General features: G+C 39.2%; 1 protein-coding gene across 8 annotated transcripts in view; it reads right to left on the reverse strand.

The window, feature by feature from the left end:
• AP1S2 (adaptor related protein complex 1 subunit sigma 2) overlaps window positions 1–19,531 on the reverse strand; it is a 37,937-nt gene extending 18,406 nt beyond the window's left edge. Inside the window, exons 1-6 of one of the 8 annotated variants that reach the window (XR_010406046.1) lie at window positions 18,992–19,330; window positions 17,044–17,222; window positions 10,113–10,221; window positions 9,353–9,490; window positions 4,529–4,623; window positions 337–3,567 (exon numbers count right to left, since the gene is read on the reverse strand). Coding sequence is in view for 6 of the 8 variants with exons in the window: in XM_064573802.1 (XP_064429872.1) it covers window positions 9,353–9,490; window positions 10,113–10,221; window positions 17,044–17,222; window positions 18,992–19,165 (600 nt within the window). In the remaining 2 variants the exon portion in view is untranslated. Of the gene's footprint in view, window positions 1–336; window positions 3,568–4,528; window positions 4,624–9,352; window positions 9,491–10,112; window positions 10,222–17,043; window positions 17,223–18,991; window positions 19,333–19,364 lie in introns of those variants that run through there. The other 7 variants (XR_010406045.1, XM_064573802.1, XM_064573806.1 and 4 more) reach the window with 7 other exon arrangements.
• Between the last annotated feature and the right edge of the window lie 3,098 nt (window positions 19,532–22,629).

The following is a 22,629-nucleotide window of genomic DNA, read 5'->3' on the forward strand; positions in this document are numbered from 1 at the left end:
AGCCCTTGTAAGGCACCTTTTAGATGACACAGCTCATGGCGTCAGTCTGATTCCACCAGCAATCGCGAGGCACTAGTATAGTCAAATAGTCAAATGATTTTTTTTTTTTTAATTAGCAATGAGTGGCCAGAGCAATATGGTTGTTCCAGATGGCTAGTGTCTAAAATGGCCAAGAGCACACAAGTGCTTCACTTTACATGTTGGAACTTTTCTTTTTAGCAAATTCTACTTTAATTTTACCTAATGGAACAGCACAATGTGTACTCTTCCATTCACACAGTTTCATTTTGTCATTTAAAAAATTTATAAATTAAAATTGTATACTTCTAATACAGGTTTGTTTTACACTTCTAGAAAAGCGGGGGGGGGAGGGACCTCAAACATTTTCAAGAGGTAATGCCGGTAAGTTAATGTCCCACTCCTAGATCTTTTCTCACTTGATATACCTTGAATATCTTTCCTATCATTGCATAGAAATCAATCTCATTTCTTTTACAGACAGGTAACAGTTTCATGTATGGCTGTACTGTAATTTTCTTAACCTATTTCCCACTGATTAACATTTGGGTAAGTTCCAGTGGCTTAATATGATACTGAATCTTAGTGCATTTGTATATTTCTATTGGATACAATTCCTTGAAAATTTAACTGATGGGTCAAAAGTGTACAAATTTAACTGTTAACAGGTATCACCAAACTAATCCTCCAAAATGGAATACAAGTTTAAGTGCTCACAAGCAGCAGACAAGAGGGTCGCTCATCCTTGCCAATCCAAGAACAAACCAAAGAAAGTTCTCATTCATATTTTCATTTACGTTCCCTTATGTAAAAGGGCCATTTGTTTTTCTTTCATCTGTGAATTATTTATATCTACTGCTGTCTTTTTCTATTGTGCTGTTGATCTGTTTCTATTACATATCTCAAAAGTTTCTTAAAAATGATGGGAATAACAACTACATCTTGTACACCCTACTCTAAAACCTATTAGTTATAAAATACTAAGAACAGATAGATCACTTTCTCTAGCAGTTAATTGTACTTTTTAAATTTAAAAAAGCAGATTAATTAGTAAATATAACTTCAGACTGTAAGGAAATCATTTTAAGCATATTTTAGGGTAACTGTATTGTATCTGCCTAGGTCTTCCATTTGGATCATAATGTGAAATGCTTTAAATTTGATCAGGGTTTTCAAAATGTAACATTTTATCACTGAATTTCAAATATTCAAACTCTAGATCTGTACTAAGTAAATTCTTTAAGGCTAATAAGGTACAAAAGAACAACAACAACAAAGTCTATATGTACAATAATAAAAGTCTATATATGCCAATTCTGGTCATTTAAACTAGTTCCCCTCTAAAAAAAATTATCAACTCCCTAAGGTGGATGGGGAAATCAGAAAATTTAAAAAATATTCTAATTGCCTACAGGGTATACTCAATTCTGTTTCCAGGTAAAAACTCAGTTTCCTTAACAGACATTAACTGATTTGGTTGTTGTTGAGGAAATGAAAATTATATAGTGACATCCCACAAGCTTTGCAGTGGGTTAGGTGCTAAAGTCAACCACAGATTATCTCCCCAGACACTGGTTATCAAGGTGACTCTGTTGACTCAGAGGTGATTTTTATAGCCATTTACATGGTCTTATTAAGCACATCTGTCCTTCTTTTACAGTTTTGATTTTATTTATTTATTCATGAGAGAGAGAGAGAGAGGGGCAGAGGGAGAAGCAGGCTCCCAAGGAGCAGGGAGCGGGACACGATCCCAGGACTCTGGGATCATGACCTGAGCCGAAGGCAGACGCTTAGCCATCTGAGCCACCCAGATGCCCCTCTTTTACAGTTCTTAAGGGTTTTTTCGCCCTCCTACTTTTGATTCATTTCAACCAATATACTCTGGACTCTATATTATATTGAAAAGATGTAGCAGTCTATAAATGTAAATGGAATCTATATCCTACTGTGTTAAATTAAACCAGGGTTTTGCAACCACAGCACGACTGATACTGGAGGCTGGATAATTCCTTGTTCTAGGGGGGTCTGTCTGGGGCACTGCTGGATGTTTAGCAGCATCCTTGGTCTTCACCTACCAGATGCCAGTAGCACCCCATTGCCAGTCGTCACAATCGAAAATATGTGCAGGCATTGTTCAATGCTCCGTAAGGAGGCCTAACTGCCCCACTCCCCACCTCAGTTGAGAACCACGGAGTTCATCTAATTGTCTCTGGTTGATGGGTAGGTAAAATTACGTTCTAGTGTGCTTGCCTGTATTTGTTAATTTTTCTATAATAGGAACTTTTATTTTTTAAAAAGGCAACAGACGAAACCATAAGAAAATTTTAAAGAATGTGTCAGTAGGGGAAAAAAGAGCTAAAACCCTGAAATTTTTCAGAAAGTACTTTTTAAAGAAAAAAAATCACCACCAACAGCTAGGAATAGGCTCTTTGCAGGTCCCAATCCTAGGGTGCATGCAATCCATTTAGTAGATCAGGATCAGCATTGAGAAAAAGGACAGTGGGGCGCCTGGGTGGCTCAGTCGTTAGGCGTCTGTCTTCAGCTCAGGTCATGATCCTGGGGTCCTGGGATTGAGCCCCACGTTGGGCTCCCTGCTCTGCAGGAGGCCTGCTTCTCCCTCTCCCACTCCCCCTGCTTGTGTTCCTGCTCTCGCTATGTCTCTCTCTGTCAAATAAATAAATAAAAATCTTAAAAAAAAAATTAAAAAAAAGAAAAAAAAAAGGATAGAACAGAAAACGTGATATAGCAAAACAAGAAATAAAGTATTACTTAACAAAATACTTTTTTCAGTTTATGTGCATGTAACTATTAGGATATAAAAATGTATTTTATTACTGTGGGTTCTTGTCAAATATCTTTGAAAATCAGATTTACAGCTACTGATTTTAAGTTACTCCAACTTTTCATTATTGCAAATAGCCCAGAGTAGCAAAAGTGGGCTCAAAATGAGTTAAAGTGAAATAAGGAGGGGGGATCCTCGAAATTCTGAAAAGCAAAGAGCTCAAAAAACACACATACAGCAAAGACTGTTGAATCTCAGATCTGTACCTCTGAAACAAATAATGCAATATATGTTAAGAAAAAAAAAAAAGAAGAAGAAGGTAGCGGGAGGGGAAGAATGAAGCGGGGGAAATCGGAGGGGTAGACGAACCATGAGAGACGATGGACTCTGAAAAACAAACAGGGTTCTAGAGGGGAGGGGAGGGGTTAGCCTGGTGGTGGGTATTAAAGAGGGCACGTTCAGCATGGAGCACTGGGTGTTATGCACAAACAATGAATCATGGAACACTTCATCTAAAACTAATGATGTAATGTATGGGGATTAACATAAGAATAAAAAAAAAAACCACACATACAGCAAAATGATTACAACCTGAAAACCAGTGCCCAAGGACTTGGCCAAATTTCTTATAAAACGTAAACAAAAGGCAAGATTTGTTCTGCCTTCTGTTTTTTCTGTATCTGCCCTTCTGCACTTTCCATTTCAAACATTAATGTCACCAAACCTTACTTACTCAGTTTGTTCTAGCAGACCCCAATCAAATTTACCTATAAAAGATTAAAATAACGCTGGCATAAGAGTATATAGCCTTGTTAACTTTTAACCTAATTTAAAAGAAAAAGGTTTAGGCTTGAAGGTTTTAACATAAACAGATTACAAAGGAATCGTAGGAGTTTGTCTAATTAGACCAAATCCTAAAAGGATTTATATCAAAACGCTTTTTGCTGTTAAATATTATTATATATGTTTGAACACATCTAGCCGTTACATAACAAAACAATGTACAATATTCTCGAGTTTGACTGGCATACCCAATATTCTTTATTAGCAAGATTTTAATTTAAAAAAATCCCAAAACTTCATGCTAAAAGGCATGTTATTAAATACTTCAAGTACTTACTTAAAATAATTTTAAGTTACAAAAGGTTCATTTTTAAAAATCACTTTTTCTAAGATTCTTACCTTTCCATTTTTATGCAGTCCAACAGATTTATTACTTCCACAAAGATGGTGCATAGTACTAAGATATATCATGCAGCCCCAGCACTAAAACAAATCAATTTTAGCAGCGCTAATTCTCCATAGAGCACCACTTTCTAGCCGAGGCAGATTAACAACTGCAAATCCAAGAGAATCTATTCATAAAGTGGATCATCTCGAAGTAGAAGCAAATTCGTGAGTGTAATGCTTGCTTTTGGTACCTCACTTAGTTTTCATTGCTCAGATTACTTTAGTGAGAAACAATACCAACAGCAAACAAAGCTCAAAAGGAAAACCCCCACAAATTTCAAAATGATGCTGTTAGTATAAAAAAGAAAGGCTGACACATCTCAAAGCGCTGATCAACACCATCATGCATCTACCGCTGAGGTTAAAGCCCAACGCCCGGTATTTTAACTATTTGATCTTCACAGATCAGGCAAGGACTTGAAATCATCTCACGTGCAACAGTCTTTGCATAACACCCCATTATATCCATGCCACAAAAACGGGAAACTTGGTAGTTACCAATAAATAAGTTGGGGGTCAAAGGGACTAAAGCCTTAGACTGCTCTTTATCATAAGATATCCTCAGACAAACCTCCCCATTCTTCATTTTGGCTCTATAAAATTAAGGAGCAGAGAAAAACTGGTAAGTGCCTGACTTCACAAAGAAAATGCACTCTATATTTCCTTGGTCATTAGATCTATGTTTATAAATCAACTGTACCACTTCCCCAAGTCCTCCCCCTCAAAAAACTAGCTTAAAATAGGCACTTAATTGGTGGTGGTGGGGAAATGTTCCAAGTACTTCAAAGAATGTCAATTTAGGAATCTCAGCATGTCGCACTTTAGTAATTTAAGAATCAAGTTAAGTACCAGTGGCATGTTAAGAAAACCTGTGTTAAATTCCAACAAACATTAAAAATTGGATAATGGACCAATGTTTCTGGGCTTTATCCCCAAATTTAATTACGTAGTCACAGAACCAAATACCAAAAAGAATACAGAATTCATTCTAGAAATGTCAAAACTGAACCACTGTTTACCAAGTAACCAAGTAAAATAAAAAAAGGTATCTTTATTATTTAATCACAAAGTCTGATGTTTTAGCAATTATTATTCAAATACACTTATGTTCTCATTACTGACTATAATATGTTAATAGAAAATCTACTTTATCCACTGACTGTGTCCGTTTGCCTATAAAATGAAGGACTACCTCAACAAACCAGAAGACATTTATACAAACTGAGGAAAAGGGAAATTTAAAAGAAATTTTTCTGAAGAAAATAAACATTCTTAATGACAGAAATGTGTATTTCACCAATTTTAAAAGGGCTAAAATCAAAATCATTTTGCGATTTCCATGTATCATTAAGCCAACAGATATTTTCATTATAAATTCAAAGGCATCATCGGTGTTTAGAAATAATCAAGTAAAAGAGCTGATACCAAAGAGAAAAATCACAATACAAAGAAAACTAGATTAAAATAAATTAATTAGGACTTCTACAAATTTAAGGCTGCATTTAGGTAAGTGTCTTTATAGCTATATTTATAATTTTGGAAGCAAAATCATATTCATGACATAGGCTAAGTGAATACTATATCCCAAATTATAAGACCAAAAAAGCTACTATAAATCCAGTTTTGATAAATCCAACAAGAAATGATTTTAAAATATTTGTATCTATACATCCCAACTTGAAAATACCAACTACTGATAGTCTGGACAATGAAAATTTTCAGTATTAAGAGGTAAAAAATGGCATCTGTCTTAGGACATCTACTCTGATCGATACAGAAAAACCTCCAGAGCGATGAATCTCTATTACCGAGAAACACAGAACTTGGTACTAAAAACAGAAGGTTTAAATTACACATACCAAGACAATACACAAATAGGGTGGGGAGAGACACGGATAGTGCTCAGTGGTCAAGATTTTACGTAGCTCTGAAGCCTAGCAGATCTGGGTTTGGAATGCTAGGACCAGTCACTGGAATCTCACTGAGCCTCTACTTCTTCATTTGTTAAAAAGGTACTCTTGATCCTTCTCAGGGCATCCTGAGGATTAGCACAGGATGCTTCCCATCTAAGTGCTCAATAAGCATTAGCTATCATCATAGTTCTTTTTTGTTGTCATGGTGTCCAGACATGTTCTCATTACTGACTATATAGAATATGCTAATAGAAAACCTACTTTATCAACTGACTGACTGCCCTGTTTGCCTATAAAATGAAGGACTACCTAAACAAACCACAAGATGTTTATATAAATTGGGTAAAAGGGAAACTTTAAAGAAATTTAGCAGTTTTTTTTCATCTTATTCCACCACCTATTTTATGAACATAATATTTAAATACTCTCCCAAAGATGTAAACATGTATCATGTATCAACATATAAATGAATCTATTTTAGGAAACAAGCATCTTGTCATCCCTGGATTTGTGACAATATGTTGGCGGATAACCTGAATGAATAACAGGTTAACCTGAACAGAATCATCTGAAGCCTTACTGCCCCAAAGAGACTTTAGCCTTAACCTGCCATGTATTATAATTCACTCTAAATTCAGAATGGACCAGCTGTGTTCTGCCTCCTCAAGACCTGAATGGCTAAATTAAGAAAATGGTTCACTCAGACCACTGAATAGAAAATGTCTTAATGTACTATCACTTTGGTTTATGTACAAAACAATGTTAAGGTAGTCACAGATGAGAAATAGGGCCAAAGCTCTCTTCTAAAGATAAACTGTAGTTAACAGTAGTCAACTTTTTTTTTTTAAACTAGGGTGAGACAGGGAAAGAAAAATCTTAACATGGACCACAGACATCCCATGCTTCTCTCCACTCCTATTTTCTCCTAAAGATACAGAAATACTACTTCAAAAAGGGAGATATTACTTATTATTAAGATACTTCAATAGGAGAGATACACACACATACTCACAAATATGGACTTGGAATGACATTTTTATCCCCAATACAAGCCATGAAGTAAACTTAGTATATTTGTCATATTATAAAGTCTATAGCAATTGCTCAGTAGAGTTTGAAAAACAATTCAGACACAGGAAAGATCAGTGCCCTAAACACTACTCTCCAGGAAAAAATATATTAAAAGGCGAACTTCAAGAACTTTAAAAATGTTTTAAGACAGATATAATTAATCAATCAGGAAATGGTGAAGAACTTGGAAGAAATACCAGGTTCTGACAGAGCAGAATATAGTTCCATAATAATGAAATATAAAAGGGAACAAGGGAAGAGACAAATATGAAAAATTCCCAGTTCCTGATTCTGGTTTGACCTTATTTTTAGAAAAGTCTGATTAGTAAACAGCAAAATAAGGAGGTCTTAACTTTAAAACCAATTTTACAATAGGAGAATATGAGCTTGTGGTCACACTAACAGATGTGAAAAAAAAAAAACAAACTCACCAATGACGTATTTGTAGTCAATAAAGAACCATGGCAAACTACACACATGGAAAAGGGGCTGTGCTCATTTCACTATGGACAGTGGCTAGCATCAGGGCTGCCAACAAAAGATCCCACTTTTGGGGCACCTGGGCGGCTCGGTTGCTTGGGCGTCTGCCTTTGGCTCCGGTCATAATCCTGGAGTCCTGGGATGGAGTCCTGCGTCGGGCTCCCTGCTCAGCGGGGAGTCTGCTTCTCCCTCTGGCCCTCCCCCCTCTCGTGCTCTCTCCCTCTCACTCTCTCCCTCTCAAATAAATGGGTAAAATATTAAAAAAAAGATCCCACTTTTGCAGGCATCTTAACCACTGTTCGGTTAACTCAAGATCATTACATGTACAAGGTATTGTCTCCTATTTAATATATGTATGTTCTGGATGATGTCATCCCAATCTGGAGCAATCCTCACAACTGACCCAGTCAGTGACTAATGCAGAGCCATTACCGATGCCCTTCCTCCCATAGAGGCCCACAGCTAAGAGAGAGAGATTTATTCTTCTTAGTTCACATTTCTGTTACAACTGAAATGCTAAAAAATTGGATTTAACGCCTCCTTTAATAACACAACTTAATAAAAACACACTACAGGGGCACCTGAGTGGCTCAGATGGTTAGGCATCTGCCTTCGGCTCAGGGTCATGATCCCAGGGTCCTGGGATCGAGTCCTGCATCGGGCTCCCTGCTCAGTGGGGAGTCTGCTTCTCCCTCTCCTTCTGCCCCCTCCCCTAACTTGTGCTCTCTCTGTTTCTCTCTCTCTCAAATGAATAAATAAAATCTTTAAAAAAAAAAAGAAACACTACATATTTTATATTGACTAGCTTCTCCTTGTGCTATAGACTTTCTAATTGATTAAAACCACAATTATCGCTAAAGCAACTTGGTATCTGAATTAAGGTATCCTTAAGTATTTTGAAAAAGGTGGCCTTATCTACGAAATTTTAAACTTCAGAAATTGGAGGTCTAGAAATAACAAATATACAATTAACCCAAGACAACTGTGGAAATTGGAAATGGAAGGGGGTTTATCAATGGTTCTTGTGACATCAAGGCAAAATAAGAATATAGTCATTTGACAGAATATGGTTTGTTATTTAAAAAGAGCAAAGAGGGGCACCTGGGTGGCTCAGTTGATTAAGCATCCAACTCTTGGTTTTGGCTCAGGTCACAATCTCAGGGTCATGAGATTGAGCCCTGAGTTAGGTTCCCTGCTCAGTGCGGAGTCCGCTTGAGAGATTCTTGCTCTCCTTCTGCCTCTGCCCCTCCCCCACTTGTGCTCTTGTTCTCTTTCTCTCAGATAAATAGATAAATAAAATCTTTAAAAAGAGCAAAGAAAAGGCCAAATACTTTTTAGTTAGTTTTGCTAACACAAAACTAGAGAGTTCTACAAAGGGTGTAATTATAACACTATCATTTGCTTGGCTACGTTTGCACTTAATAGACATGAGGTGAAAATATGAACCAATCTGGGATGAAAATGACAGTCTCACAATCAGTTGATTATCCATCCACACTAATGCGAAAAGGGGTTACCTGCAGTAATCAGAACAATGAATGGAGAGTTCTCAAATTACTGTTGGACAAATCTTTTCCCTTCTTGGTCTGTCCTCTAAACATTTAGACTCTAGTGTTTTGGGTTCCAAAAATGGGCCATCAATATGACAGACCATCTCTAAAGCAAACAATCCATCCACAGATAACTAAGCTGATGTGACTGACACATACTCCAATCAGTATACTGCTCATGGACACTACATGCCAAGCATGCTTCAGAGTAATTTCTGAAACTTTAAGAATGAGGGAACATAACTGAGACTTCCCTAGCAATAGCAAAACATGCTAACGTCTAATAAAGAGAACTCCAATTAGCTTACCTCCTGCAGTAGATCAGCCTGCTCAATTGCTTTAAGGACATTTTTCTTGGATGTTTCCTGAACTTCCCCTCCCAAAAGAAACTCATCCAAAATAAAATAAGCCTTCTCAAAATTAAAGATGATATCAAGTTCACACACCTGAAAAGCAAGAAAAACAATGTTAAAACTGAAGAAAGCAAAAGATACTTACCCACCATCAGGTAGTGAATAAAATCTGATCAGAGTGAATCGATCTTAATTCTTTCTAAAAATGACAATCTTGCTAATAACTAAGCATCAATGATTTAGTCAGCTTAATTTTCAAATCTCAAGTACTTGGAAACACAAGGCCTACAAACTAAGTAAGACCTGATTCTGGAAGCTCCCACCATGGGCAACTTAATAATTCTCTACTCATCTCTACTCATAAACAATGATCTTTTTTAAATACATATTTCCTGAATAATGTGATTATAACTGCTTACCAAATCTAAATTCTATACTAAGCACTTCCAGAATATTAATTTTTGCAGTTGAACTCCTTTCTGTTTCACTATTTTAAACCTCATTCTCACAATCATCATTAAATGAGCAGGGCCATCAGGTCAAGCATTCCAGCAGTGAACTGACTGGGCCTGCTGGCAAGAGATAGTCAGCCCTTCCCTCCCCTGCAGTTACTTTCAAACAGAATCCCCAAGACAATCAAATAATAAACTTGTTACAGAAAAGATTTTAAAAAAATACTATGGCACTCAATTTCCTAAAACAAAATAATACTCACACTGCCAAAATACTTGTCAAGTAATTCCACATAACGATGAATTATTTCCAGGGTAATTAGCTCATTGTCCTGATCCTCAATAGCACAGCAAAAATACAGACTAGCGTATCTGTAACAAAGCAAATGTGGAAAAAATTTTACTCTATAAATGTTTTCATATCCTATTGTGAAAGATCCCATACTTACACAGTTTATTTCTCCTTTTACAATAGTATAGATTATTTTCCTCCTACACTATAAAAGGAATGAATGTATGTAGAGAAAGTTTGAAAAGTACAGGCAAGCAAAAAGCCAAAAAACCCAAAAAACAATCACTCAATCATACCATCTAGAAACGTAGAAAGAGTAACTCATTTTGGTCTTTTTCTTTCAGGCTGCCTTCTATGAATATTCTAAAACATAGCTGGACCCAGTTATGGAATACAATGAATGAAATATAATGGTCCTAAATTGTATGAAATATAATCTTATGTTTACCTAATTAAAACAAAAGGCACTGTGTGATTAATTCAAACTACAAATAAACAGGGAAGAAGATAAACTCTCCGACTGAAGGACTTATTGAAGATATTGTCAATGTGAAGGCAATGCCTGAAATGTTTTGCTGAAGTGTAATATATACAACAGAGAAGAACACAAGAAAACTTGAGGAGTTCTCAAAGTGCCCACCCATGTACCAGCACCCTGATCAAGAAACAGATTATGGAACTCCTGAATCCCCGCTCCTAACCCATGAGGTCACAACCTGCCACCAAGGGTAACTACTATCTTGACTCCTAACGGCATAGAACTGTTTTTAAGAAGGTTTCTAGGACTCTGGAATCAACTCCAAGAAAAGAACAGTTCTAAGTTATTACAGAAGTCAGAGAAAGAGAACAGGGGAAACGGAGACCTATTATCAAATTTTCCAAGTTCTACCTGTTAAATGGAAGTTTAGGTTATCTACCTCTTGAATATTAAGATTGGAAAACTCATATTCTCTTCCAAATTAGGATTCTAGCACATGGGACTACATTATACTTGACCCAAGGAAGTCAAACTTAACATACAACCTTGAGGCATAGCAAACAATGACCAAGTCTTTTGAGGAGGATTAAAAGACCATTTTCAAATGGTTTAAGTGCATTAAAAGCTTTTGGAAAAACAAACAAACAAACAGAAAACCTAAGACATTCTAAACAAGTCTCAGTTTCGACTGTAATTTTCACTGAGGAGCATTTAAGTGATTTTTAGAAAACACAACGAGCAATTACTACTTAAAGCATTAATGGAAAATAATACACACACACAATCTCAGTTTTGGAATTCAATGAATTCCTGCTTTTCAGTATGAGAATAATATTTACAGAATGCTCTATTATCAAATTGATCAAATAAAGATCAATTATTTGATCTTTCCAACAGCAAGCACCATCATTCTTGATGGTGGGGGGGGGGGGGGGGGAAAAAAACAAGGCCCAGGAGTACAGGGTCTGCCAAGTGGTTGCTCTGGGACAAGAAATCTGATCTTCAGACCTTTTCCCTCCCACTCCACCTTGGGGAGTCCCTCTTCATACACAGCTTGACTTTTTTGCCATGTCCATTCTACCTGACTTATACATTAAGTTATTTAAAATGGTAGGTCTCCTGCAGGCTTAGAGAGGCGGCTTTCGAATGTGTTCACTTATTAGCATGAAGGACATAAGAGGGCACCACCTCCAACTTTAACAAAGTGCTTCCTCTTTCCTAACCTATGGTTTTGTGTATCTGTTTAAAAAGGCAAGTTGGGGGGCGCACCTGGGTGGCTCAGTTAAGCATACAACTTTTGATTCTGGCTCAGGTCATGATCTCAGGGTCTGGAGATTGAGCCCTGTGTCGGGCTCTGCGCTGAGCATGGAGTCTGCTTGGGATTCTCTCTATCACTCCCTCTGTCATCCCCCATCCTAGCCCTGCTCACGTGTGCTCACTCTCTCTCTAAAAAAATAGAATTAGGGATGCCTGCGTGGCTCAGTCGGTTAAGTGTCTGCCTTCGGCTCAGGTCATGATCCCGGGGTCCTGGGATCGAGTCCTACAGACTCCCGCATTGGGCTCCTTGTTCAGTGAGGAGCCTGCTTCTCCCTCTGCCTGCAGCTCCCCCTGCTTGTGTGCGTTCTCTCTCTCTCTGACAGATATAATCTTTAAAATAAAATAATTTAAAAATTAAAATTAAAAAAAAAAAAGCAATTCCAACTCTCCATCCTCCCTCATCCATGCTCACAAAATAGTTTTGAATTTGGGGAAATTGATACAAATGACATGTTACAAGTCCCCAAATCAAGAAAACTAAATATTAAAGGAACTGACGTTAAAAATGGTAGATAAAAAACAGACATGACTAGCTGACATGAACAGAGCGCTATTTAAATAATCCCATTAGAAGGAATTTATTAATAGTTTTGGGTAAAATTCCTTTACTCTTAATGTCAACATTTCTACAATGGTACTGTTAAGCAATCTAATGCTTACACCATCCTCACTCCTTATCCACAGTACTGCCTCTTGACTTACAAATAAATAGCACTTAGTCAATTGTCCTTAATTGTGTGAATCATTTAGAAATATTAATTCAAATATCACCAGGACTGGGGCGCCTGGGTGGCTCAGTCAGTGAAGCGTCTGCCTTCTGCTCAGGTCATGATCCCAGTGTCCTGGGATCAAGCCCCGCATCAGGCTCCCTGCTCAAGGGGAAGCCTGCTTCTCCCTCTCCCTCTGTCTCTTCTCACAGCGTGTGTGCACTCTCTCTCAAATAAAATCTTAAAAAAAATAAAAAAATAAAAAATAAATATCACCAGGAATGATGTGTCATCCAAGCATCAAGCAGTATTTTTAAAATCCTGCAGTACAGGGGCACCTGGGTGTCTTAGTTGGTTAAGCATCTGCCTTTGGCTCAGGTCAAGATCCTGGGATCCTGGGATAGAGTCCCACATCGGGCTCCCTGCTCAGCGGGGAACCTGCTTCTCCCTCTCCCTCTGCTGCTCCCCCTGCTTGTTCTCTCTCTCAAAATCTTTTAAAAAACAAACAAACAAACAAAAAAAAACCTTGCAATACAAAATAAATAAATAAGTAAATAAATATAAAAATCCTGCAACACTACCTAAATGTTTGCTTTCACTCAGAATGGAAAAAGAGCCATCAATTAAACAAATTCTTTGTTGTAGGTGATTATCTAGTTATCAGGATTATAAGGCACCTCTCTACAGAAAGCTTATGGAAGAAACAGAATAGTTAACAGCTAGTATTCACTGAGGCCTCACTCTTGAGTGAGACACCAAATGTTTGCTAAGGCTTTTGCATATTTTACCATTTTAATCCTCACAACAATTCTCCCAGAAAGATACTGTCATTAACTTGCATTTATAGGGGACCCAGGCTTAACTGAGTAACCTCCCCAGGAATAGTAATTTGACTCCAAAGCCCAAGTTTCATATTAAAAACTATAGCCAGGAACCGTATTAAATAAAGTAATCCTGCACCTGGCAAAAATTAAAACTGAATAAGCAATATTTTAAGAGCTTTGAAGAGGGAGAGAAAAACTGTTATACTGATTTAGTAAAAGATTACCAAGAGAACCTGAAGTGTACTCCCTATTTTTAGAACCAAACGCTTTTTAAAAATTCAATTATGAGCTCATTTTGTTCTCTTAGTACATATTTGTAAGTCTAAATCTGAAGTAAAATTAATAATAGACTAGTAAGAAGAAAGGTATGTTTGGTTATTTTTAGCAGGGTGGATTAAGGCTTACTCTAATTACTGGCACTCAGAACATCTGAAAGTGCCTATTCTTCTATTCAAAACACATGACTTCTCCGCAGTCAGCTAAGTGTCAGCTGACTGGGCGTGAATGTAACTAAACTAGTCTCAATACCCATTGGTATGGCATTAAAAATTCTTTTGTTAGTAAAGAAAATACAGTACTGTGGCAAATTCTCAAACTAGTAATTTGGAGACATATGTATGTTTAAATTCACTGTAAAACTTTAATCTAGTGCCTCTTCCATAACATGCTGCATAAAACAGGAATCAAAAAAGCATAGTGAGATCTTTAAGGGATCTTCAAGAGCATTTAGTTCAGAGATGAGGAGACACACACAAAATGCCTTGTTCAAAGTCACGAAACTAGCTAAAGGTTCAAACCAAACAGAACTCAAGTCCCCAGATTTTCAGCCTCTTTTTTCAGCTATAGTCTCCTTATGGACCCCCCCTCCCCAAGAGGAGGAACTATTATGCGAAATGCTCAGCAAACAGAATGTGGCTGAGACAAATGGAAGAAGGAAGGCCTAAAGATCACTTGCTGACAGAAACAGCGACAGTGCTGGTTCAAAATTTCTCAGAAGCTAAGTGAGAATTCTTTTGCTTAAAAGGTCTTCTCTTCCAGCTGGACTAGGGGGGGAAAAAATCACCTGTTTATATCAACAAAGAATACGTTCTTAAATACGATATATAAGGTTTTCAGTATGAAATGGGGGCAGATTCATAGAAAAACTGATTAAAAATTCTAACTTCTGTATGTGAATTTTATCTCAATAAAGCTGTTTTTTTTTTTTTTAAGTGCACCTTTTATTTATAGGAGCTTGATACAAGTATCAGAGTCAGGTTAGATTACCCTTTATAGCCTTTAAAAGAAAAAGTGGTGGCCCAAGATGGGTGGGCTGAATACTGTGTGCGGGAACACAACGAGCGCCTCCTTTCCTTCCGTTTTCACAGGCCATTGCCTTCAGCTGCAGGAATCTCAATTCCTGGGATTGATTCCCTTGCTGGTATTTTCCTCCTCCACACGGGGGACTCCTTCCCCTATCTAGAAATAAGCTTAAGTCTCTCACACCTTTTTTAAAACTCTGTCCCTTACTCCTATGTCTGTGGGGGTGGTTACCACCTCTTCGCATCTGAAGAAGCTCCCAAAATAGTCTACATTTGCTGTTTAAAAGTCTCCACCTCTTCACGCTTCGCCCCATTTCTTCGAGAGTTTCTACTATTTCACTGAAAATGTTCCGACAAATGGCATTTTATGAACTCTCACTGTAAAACCTAATAGATTCTTTCTTCACTTTAATTGTTTTCGCAACATTTGGCACTGGTGACTTAATTTTCAAAACTCTCTCCCCCCCTCCTGATGTTACTGACCCTATACTTAGCCTCTCCCCCTTTGCCTGCCCCTTGAATGTTGGTGATCTACCACTTATGCCTTATTTCCGCCCTGACTTCCAAGCCCACCCCGAGAAAACCAGGCATCTCAAAGTCACCATGTCTGCTACCTCACGTTTACCGTCAGCTGAACCAGAAATGTGCAATCACTGCTCTCCCGGCCTCTAGCAGCGACCGAGCCTAAAACTTACCTGTAGTAACAGTTCACTCCACCTGCTGGGGCCCACAGCAGAGGTCTTCCTTCAGGGCCTCACTATAATGCAGTCTCCTAAGAGATCTCTCAGGCGCCAGCCTCAGCCCTCCCCCTTCCCATTCTCCAATTACAAGGATCCTTTCAGAAATGCATATCTGCTTTGTTCATCCCCATTTAAAACCTTTGCCTCCATGCTTCAGATTGGAGTTCTAGCCCCCCTTGTCAGTCACTAACTAGAATATGACCTTGGACAAGTCACTTCTCCCAAATTCTTCCTTTTATAAAATTGAAATTTAATCAAAAGCAGTGGTTCTAAAGCTCATGAACCATCTCTATGCAGAGGGTACAAGCCAAGTGAGCACAGGTATGAGATCCCGGTCCTGTTTTCATGAGAGCACCTCCACTTCCACTTGTTTCACTGAAGGTTCTAAGCTTGGGCAAAAAGCTTTATAAAAACAATCACCTGACTAGATTATTCCAAGACCTCTCCCAGCTCTAAAATGCTATGAGTTTTCTCAACAAGTACTAAACCAAAATCACCCAAAGATGACTAAATTTATTCTTTTGGGAAGAGGAGTTCTATGGTATTTAAAACATTCTCTCTGTCCTATAATCTCCTCCATCACCTCCTCTGCCATCTCCACCCCCCCCCCACGCAAAAACCCATCCACACCTCGAGGGGAATAAAGGAAACAGAGATAAAACCCAGACTTCTCTTCTACCCTCCTTGCAGCCCATACTGTTAGTTCCCTGCACTTCCCCTAGAGAAGACAATTTTTTATATGCAGAAACACTCTTCTTAAATACAGTAAATTATTTGTAAGGGAGGGAAATGGAGAAGAAACAAAGTAATTATATTTCTTTTAACCCTTGATTAGCCCAATCTTGAGAAATGTTATTTTAGGGTATTAAAAGACTTTCAGATATTAATAAAGACGTACATTTTTTTAAAGTTTAGTGTTCAAAGTCAGTATGAGTCATTTTGCAACATCAAAAATTTAAAAATCTATTCTTCGCAAAATTATCAGATCTAATTACACCTCCATGACAGCAACAAGTGTACTTCAAATTAATAAATACTACTAACAAAGAGATCTTATATATATAAAGTTTCAAAACCTCTATACGACTGAAATGGTCTCTGCATCCAAGGTGTTCATAAGATTCTAAAAGTCAGAAAAAAGGCATGGCAATTATCAGTCATTATAGATTTTCAAGAAAGGTTTGTCTAAATTCAGAGAATTACTCACAACATTTAAAATATGACCCCATTTTCGCCTGCAAAGAAATAAATTCACTGAATTTTTCTAAAAAGATTATTAAGTAGGAATAATCATTTATGCCTTTAATTACATAATTAGTTTTAAATCAACTTTCCTGATTTTATTTTTTTTGACTGGGTAATCAATAAAAACAGCAGTTATTTTAAAGACACAAAGCTTTAACTTAAATCTTTTTCACTTAAATCTTTATTAATCATTATTTATAAATGTCATTTCTCAAAAGTCTGCCATTACCACATTATAAATGACGGAACATTTGATCCTATTTCACCTTTCTGATAAATGAAAATTATACCTTTTGTAAACAATCTTCAGATCTCGCCACTCAAGAAAGCTGCACATTTTAGGTTTCCGTGCTAAAACGGTTTGAACAAGTTCTCTTGTAATCTTTTTCTTCTCTTTGTCTGATAGTGGGACATACCATTTCTGCAGTCGAAGCTTTCCCTGACGACTAAAAAGCAACATAAACTGCATCTGTTAAGATAAATAGAACCAAGATTACATGCAACACTTTGATTCAGTAAAGATTAAGATGACATGGTTCATAGAGAAGCTTTGGGGGCAGGGCCTTTCTTTAACTGACAAATGATTAGCAGCTATCAGTATTTCTATGCCAGTTAAAATAGCAGGAAAATTCTTGTAGAAAGACCTACCTACCAGATGCAGATCTCCCCACCCTACCCCACCCCACCCCATTCCACGTAAGTTTGGAGAGTAGTGTGTGGCAAAAAAACAAAAACAAAAACAAAGGTAAAAAGCTGGAGTGAAAATTTTGAGGAAAAAGAAAGATAACTCTTGCAATTTAGGACAACTACTGTCTACATTTCACACTCTGTGTATGCTTCAAAAGAGAATTGTTGACATCAACTGGTTTAAACACATTTGAAAGAAACAGCAGATCTACAACTATTTTTCATCCTGAGGCTGTTCAGTTGCCGGCTGAATTGTATTCAGACTATTACTCAGAATGCCCTCTTCAGTTTATGCTTTCGTATTTTAAGCAAAACAAAAGATCTAATATATTCAACAAAAAAAACCATAAATGCACATTTTTCTTAATAAAAGCCTGACTCTTAAGTATCTCTTCTCATCTTCACTTTCTAAAAATCCCAACATAAATATACACAATAAAGAAGTGGGTTAATGTAACAATATGAAAGAATATAAACCTTAAAAAGCCAAAATTTAGTCACACACATGCAGACATTACCCAAAATACCTCATTTAAAACAATTTTTTTGAAAAGCATCTACAGATGGGAGTGGATGCTGAATTCGAGTGTATTTTACTTAAACTATTTTGTATACATGTATTTGGAACCTCAAATCTGTTGATTAATTTATGTTTAATTGTAAAGGAAAGCTTCTTGTAATCCAACTAACTGGTCTTCCCAACTGCAAACAGGTAAGCATTGTTTCTACAAAAAAAGGTACAATTCAGACAGGTTTTTTTTTTCCTTGTAACTGCTGTTAAGTTCCTTTAACAGTGTTACTACAAGTAAGATTCCAGCCCGATTCTTAATATGCACCACACCATCTTAAATCTGAATATGGGGTGGGGGAATTTACACAGCCAATTTAGAATAAAATGGGCTCTAAATTTCGCTAAGAAATTGTTGTCGCTTTTTGTATTAATCCAAACGGGCATCAACAATATATTTAGAAATTTATGATGTGGCAATTTAACTTTATTTAAAGTTGGCTTATTACACCTCACTTAAAGCCTTCACTGGCACAAAATAAACGAACGATATTCTTGATGTCAAAGTGCCTCCCATACAAGTCCTGTTAAGACAGCGGCATTCGGAGGGGGACAGCAAGTAAAGCATCAACTGGACGTTGAATGTAAAGCCGTTACCAGAACTTTGAGAATAAAAGACCCCTATTCTAGGACCCTGACGACCTGGAGGAGTGGCGGTTTGCTTTCTAAAAGAGTATGAGCTCTAGGCTGTCTGTATCCCCTCCCTACCACTTTATAGAACGAATAAATAATTCAGTCTTTAAAATAAATTATGTGCCAACATGGGACGATACCCGGTTGCGAAGCACAAGTATTCCTTCCCTCCGGTTAAAAACTAATGCTTTGATTTTGCAATTTGCAAATGACAGGGCACCTCAATTCCTCGAGATTGGTTATTAAAAACAATAGGCTCAGCCGCGGAGCGGGCTCAGGGCCAGCGTTCCTCGGTCCGGCCGTCTCCGACGCCACCCCACCGCCCCATGGGGTCGCACTCCATCACTGACCGAGCCCGGGCGAGGTGACCGGCTAGGAGCCGGGCAGACAATGGCATTCGCCGCCGCGCAGGGGGCGCCAAGGGTCCTCCGCCGCCACCGCCCCCGGCCGCGGGCCCCTCCCGAAAATGCCCCGCAAAACTTGAGGTGATTCCTGAACCACAGGTGCCGCGGGGCCCCCCGCATCCTCGGGGAGCGGGGCGGAGTGGAGAGGGGCGCGGACGCGGAGAGAAGTGAGTTGCCGGGCGCGGCGACCCACTGGCGGGCCGGGGCGGCCAGGCGCGGGGTGGGGTCGTCGGGGCGCGCGCGGGGCCGCGGAGGGCGCGCCCAGCCCTCCCTCCCGGCTCCCTGTCCCCGACGCCCCCGCTCGCCCCCCGGGACTTACGGCGGCCGCGGGCCGCGGGCGCGGCTGGGCTCGGCTGGCGGCGGCGGTGGCGGCGGCGGCGGCCGAGGGGAAGCCCCTGTCGCCGGGCTGAGGAAGAGAAGCCGTGTTGCTGTGGGGAGGGGACCCAGTTAGCGGAGGGAAGGCTTAGGCGGCGAGGGGAGGGCGAGCCGACAGACCCCGCCCCGTGGGCCGGACGAGGGAGGAGCCGGGGCTGCGGCGAGCGGAGGGGCGGGCTGGGCGACGCGCGGGAAGCAGCTCGGCCTTCGCCAACGGCACCGGAGGCAGGGCAGGTGACCGCACAGTCCAAGAAATCCGATTGGCGGCGTCGCTACGGAGAGGGGTGGTCCGGGCCGGAAGTCAGGCCACGTGACCCGGAAGGGGCTTCTGCCAAGGCCCGCGCGCCTGCGTGCTCCTGCGTGTGCCTTCGGAACTCGGGCAGACGGTTTCCCCGGCTCTCTGGTGGTGGGGGACAGGGTTCTGCGGTGCCCTTTGTCGACCCCGCTCTGCGGGGCAGGGAAGGTCAGGATCGCGAAGAGCCAAGTTCGAGCTCCGATAACTCTCCGTGCCCAAAGAGGGTGGGGCGGGGAGGCGTGACTGTCCGTACTGATGGTGAGGGGAGAGAGGGAGTGCTGCACCTCTGGGGAAAACAAGTCAGCTCTGTCGTGGAGCTAGTGCACGCGTTCAGAGGGCCTTTTGCAATTATTCAGCCTCCAGACTGCCTGGAATCCAGCCCGTCCTTTCTGTCGCACTGCTACAGCCCTAGACACCTTTTGCCCCAAGCTGTGCAAGTGTCTCTTCCCTGGGCTTGCCTCGCCTATCCTCAGTGCTGCGGACCTGATGAACTACTGTCCGTTCTCTGCTGAAAAGCCCAGACAGCATCTCGTCTTTGAGATCCCACTTCCTTCACACGGAGTCGCGCCCCCCGCCCCCCCACCCCAAAGCCGCCTGGGTTCCAGTTAACCTTGCCGAAGACGTGCTCTGCCTGGCATGCGCTTCCTCTCAAATGTTACATCTATGAAGCCTCACCCTCAAACCCTGTAAGAACGAATCCCTCTTTCACCCACATGTTCGTTAGCCTCTGTTTAGCATATCTTGAATTTTATTCATTTCTGCATCCCCACGTGTCCATTTGCCTCTGTTTAGCGCGTCTTGAATTTTATTCATTTTTCGTCCCACCCTAGTTCACTGCCTGGTATATAACACATCTAATAAGTGGGAGTTGACTGATGAGGACTATAAAATGATAGATTTGTTAAGAACCATAGTGCTGAGCATTGTGCCTGGCACATAATGGATGTCCATATTTTTTTTAATGAAAAGAATGGATGAATCATCTAGTCCGACTCGTCTTTTACAGATGAGAAAAGGGGAAACACGGGATTAAGTGACCTTGCTTGAACAGCCATGGGTTTCTCATGTTGAATGGTATTCATTACCCCAGTCACCTAGGTTCTTAAAAGGAAGCTGGAAAATTGCTTTTATTGCGCTATGCCCTTTTTGCAGAGGTTCCCAAACATAGTCGCCAGAATTTTTTAATGGCCCAAAGTGAAAAAGAAATGCTAGGTTTTTCACGAAGCTAAATTTAATCAATTTAAAGGAATCCTTTATTAGGGATTGTTCTTTTTTTGTGGTAAAAGGTCTATAAAACTATGATAGTATATAACAGGGATTTGAGAGCATTTTTAATGCCCTTATTTGGCAAAATAAAAATGTATAATACCTCCCCTTTTAAGCACTAGTATACTACTAGGAAAATTTCCTACAAATATGTAGGATAATGTATACTGGAAAACAAGTGGCCGACACAAAGCACAGAGCTGGCTTTCTGTGGTCTTTAGGCCCCCTGCCCAAATTTCTCTCTGCTTCCTAACCAGTCGTGCCCCAAGTCACATGTTAATGTCCCATTTCTCCCGTGCTACACAAAACAGATGCCATTAACCAGTTCAAAGATAGATTGAATACTATGCAATGAAACCTTGCCCTCTGAATCCAAGTGCTGTTTTTCTCTTTTTGCGTACAAAGCACATATATCCTCAACGTTCCTAAGCTAACCACCTACAAGTTTAAAGTCATTGGTTATGATCCTAATGTTGGTCTGTGGTTCTGAAAATGAAGACAGGAGACTTGCTGATGACATATTGGCAGTCTCTGGTGCTCCTAGCCAAGAAAAGGTGGGGGCAGGGGGTAGAGAGGGAAAGGAATTATGGGAAAAATAATTAGCAGCTGAAAGCAGCTATTACATAATCTTGGCTGCTTATTAATTTAGAAGAAGGAATGGCTTATTAAATTCTAATAGCAGCACAACTGCAAACAACCTAGCAATTAACAATGCAGGGCCCATTATTTTGTTAATATGTTCTCTTTTTTTGGCAAGTGTATAAGAACAAAATTTATAGAAGCAGATGGTCTTTTTCAGTAGATTATAGATGGTTTTTCCCCAGTCTTAGTATTAAGTGCTTTGGTCTTTCACAGTGAATGCACAATTAGCACTTATTGTTCTTATTATTAGCAGTTAATTACTAACAAAGACAGTAGCTGCTTGACTTTGATCCCAACATTTTCCAAATTGTGGGCTTTCCTATATACATATTTCTTCTCACCTAGTATCTTCTTCATCTGTCATGTTAATAGGGTATCTTTTTTCATCCTCTGCTTTTGTTATCTGGGTGGTCCTGATTTCTTGGTTGTTAATGATGATACAAAAATAATTTCTTATGAAAAATTAAAAATCAGATTTTATACTTTTTTTGGTACAGGAGACATTTATTACAAAATAATTTCTCATGGAACAAGAGCATGTACTTTCATGGTGCAAGGCTGCCTGATGTTTCCCAGGTTTCAATGGCCCAGGCAGATAAAGGAAACTCAGCAAGGTCAGAAGAAAGAAGAACAGTTCTATCCTTAAGTAGGAAAAATAACCGTGTCCCAAGTATACAGAAGGGGAACAAATGAAGTATTTCTGGTAAACTGCCTTTTATTTATTTTTTATTGAGATATAATTGATATATAACATTATATTAGCTTAAGGTGTACAACATAATTTGATATTTATATGTATTTGTGAAATGATCAGCACAATACGTCTAGTTAACATCACTTGTTTCTTAGGGAAAAAAAAAAAAGGTGCCTAGCTTTCATTTATGCTAAATGCAAGAGGTGAGGGTGAAATAAGGATTTTGCCTTCTAACAATAAAATTTTGAGATTTTTAATGTAATCTTTTAGAAGTTTTCAAAAATAGCTTTAGTTTTAGTTTCCTGTTAAATG

This window comes from Mirounga angustirostris, unplaced genomic scaffold (assembly GCF_029215605.1).
Source record: "Mirounga angustirostris isolate CCGP_5_RB_7025 unplaced genomic scaffold, mMirAng1.0.hap1 SCAF_11, whole genome shotgun sequence".
NCBI lineage: Eukaryota > Metazoa > Chordata > Mammalia > Carnivora > Phocidae > Mirounga > Mirounga angustirostris.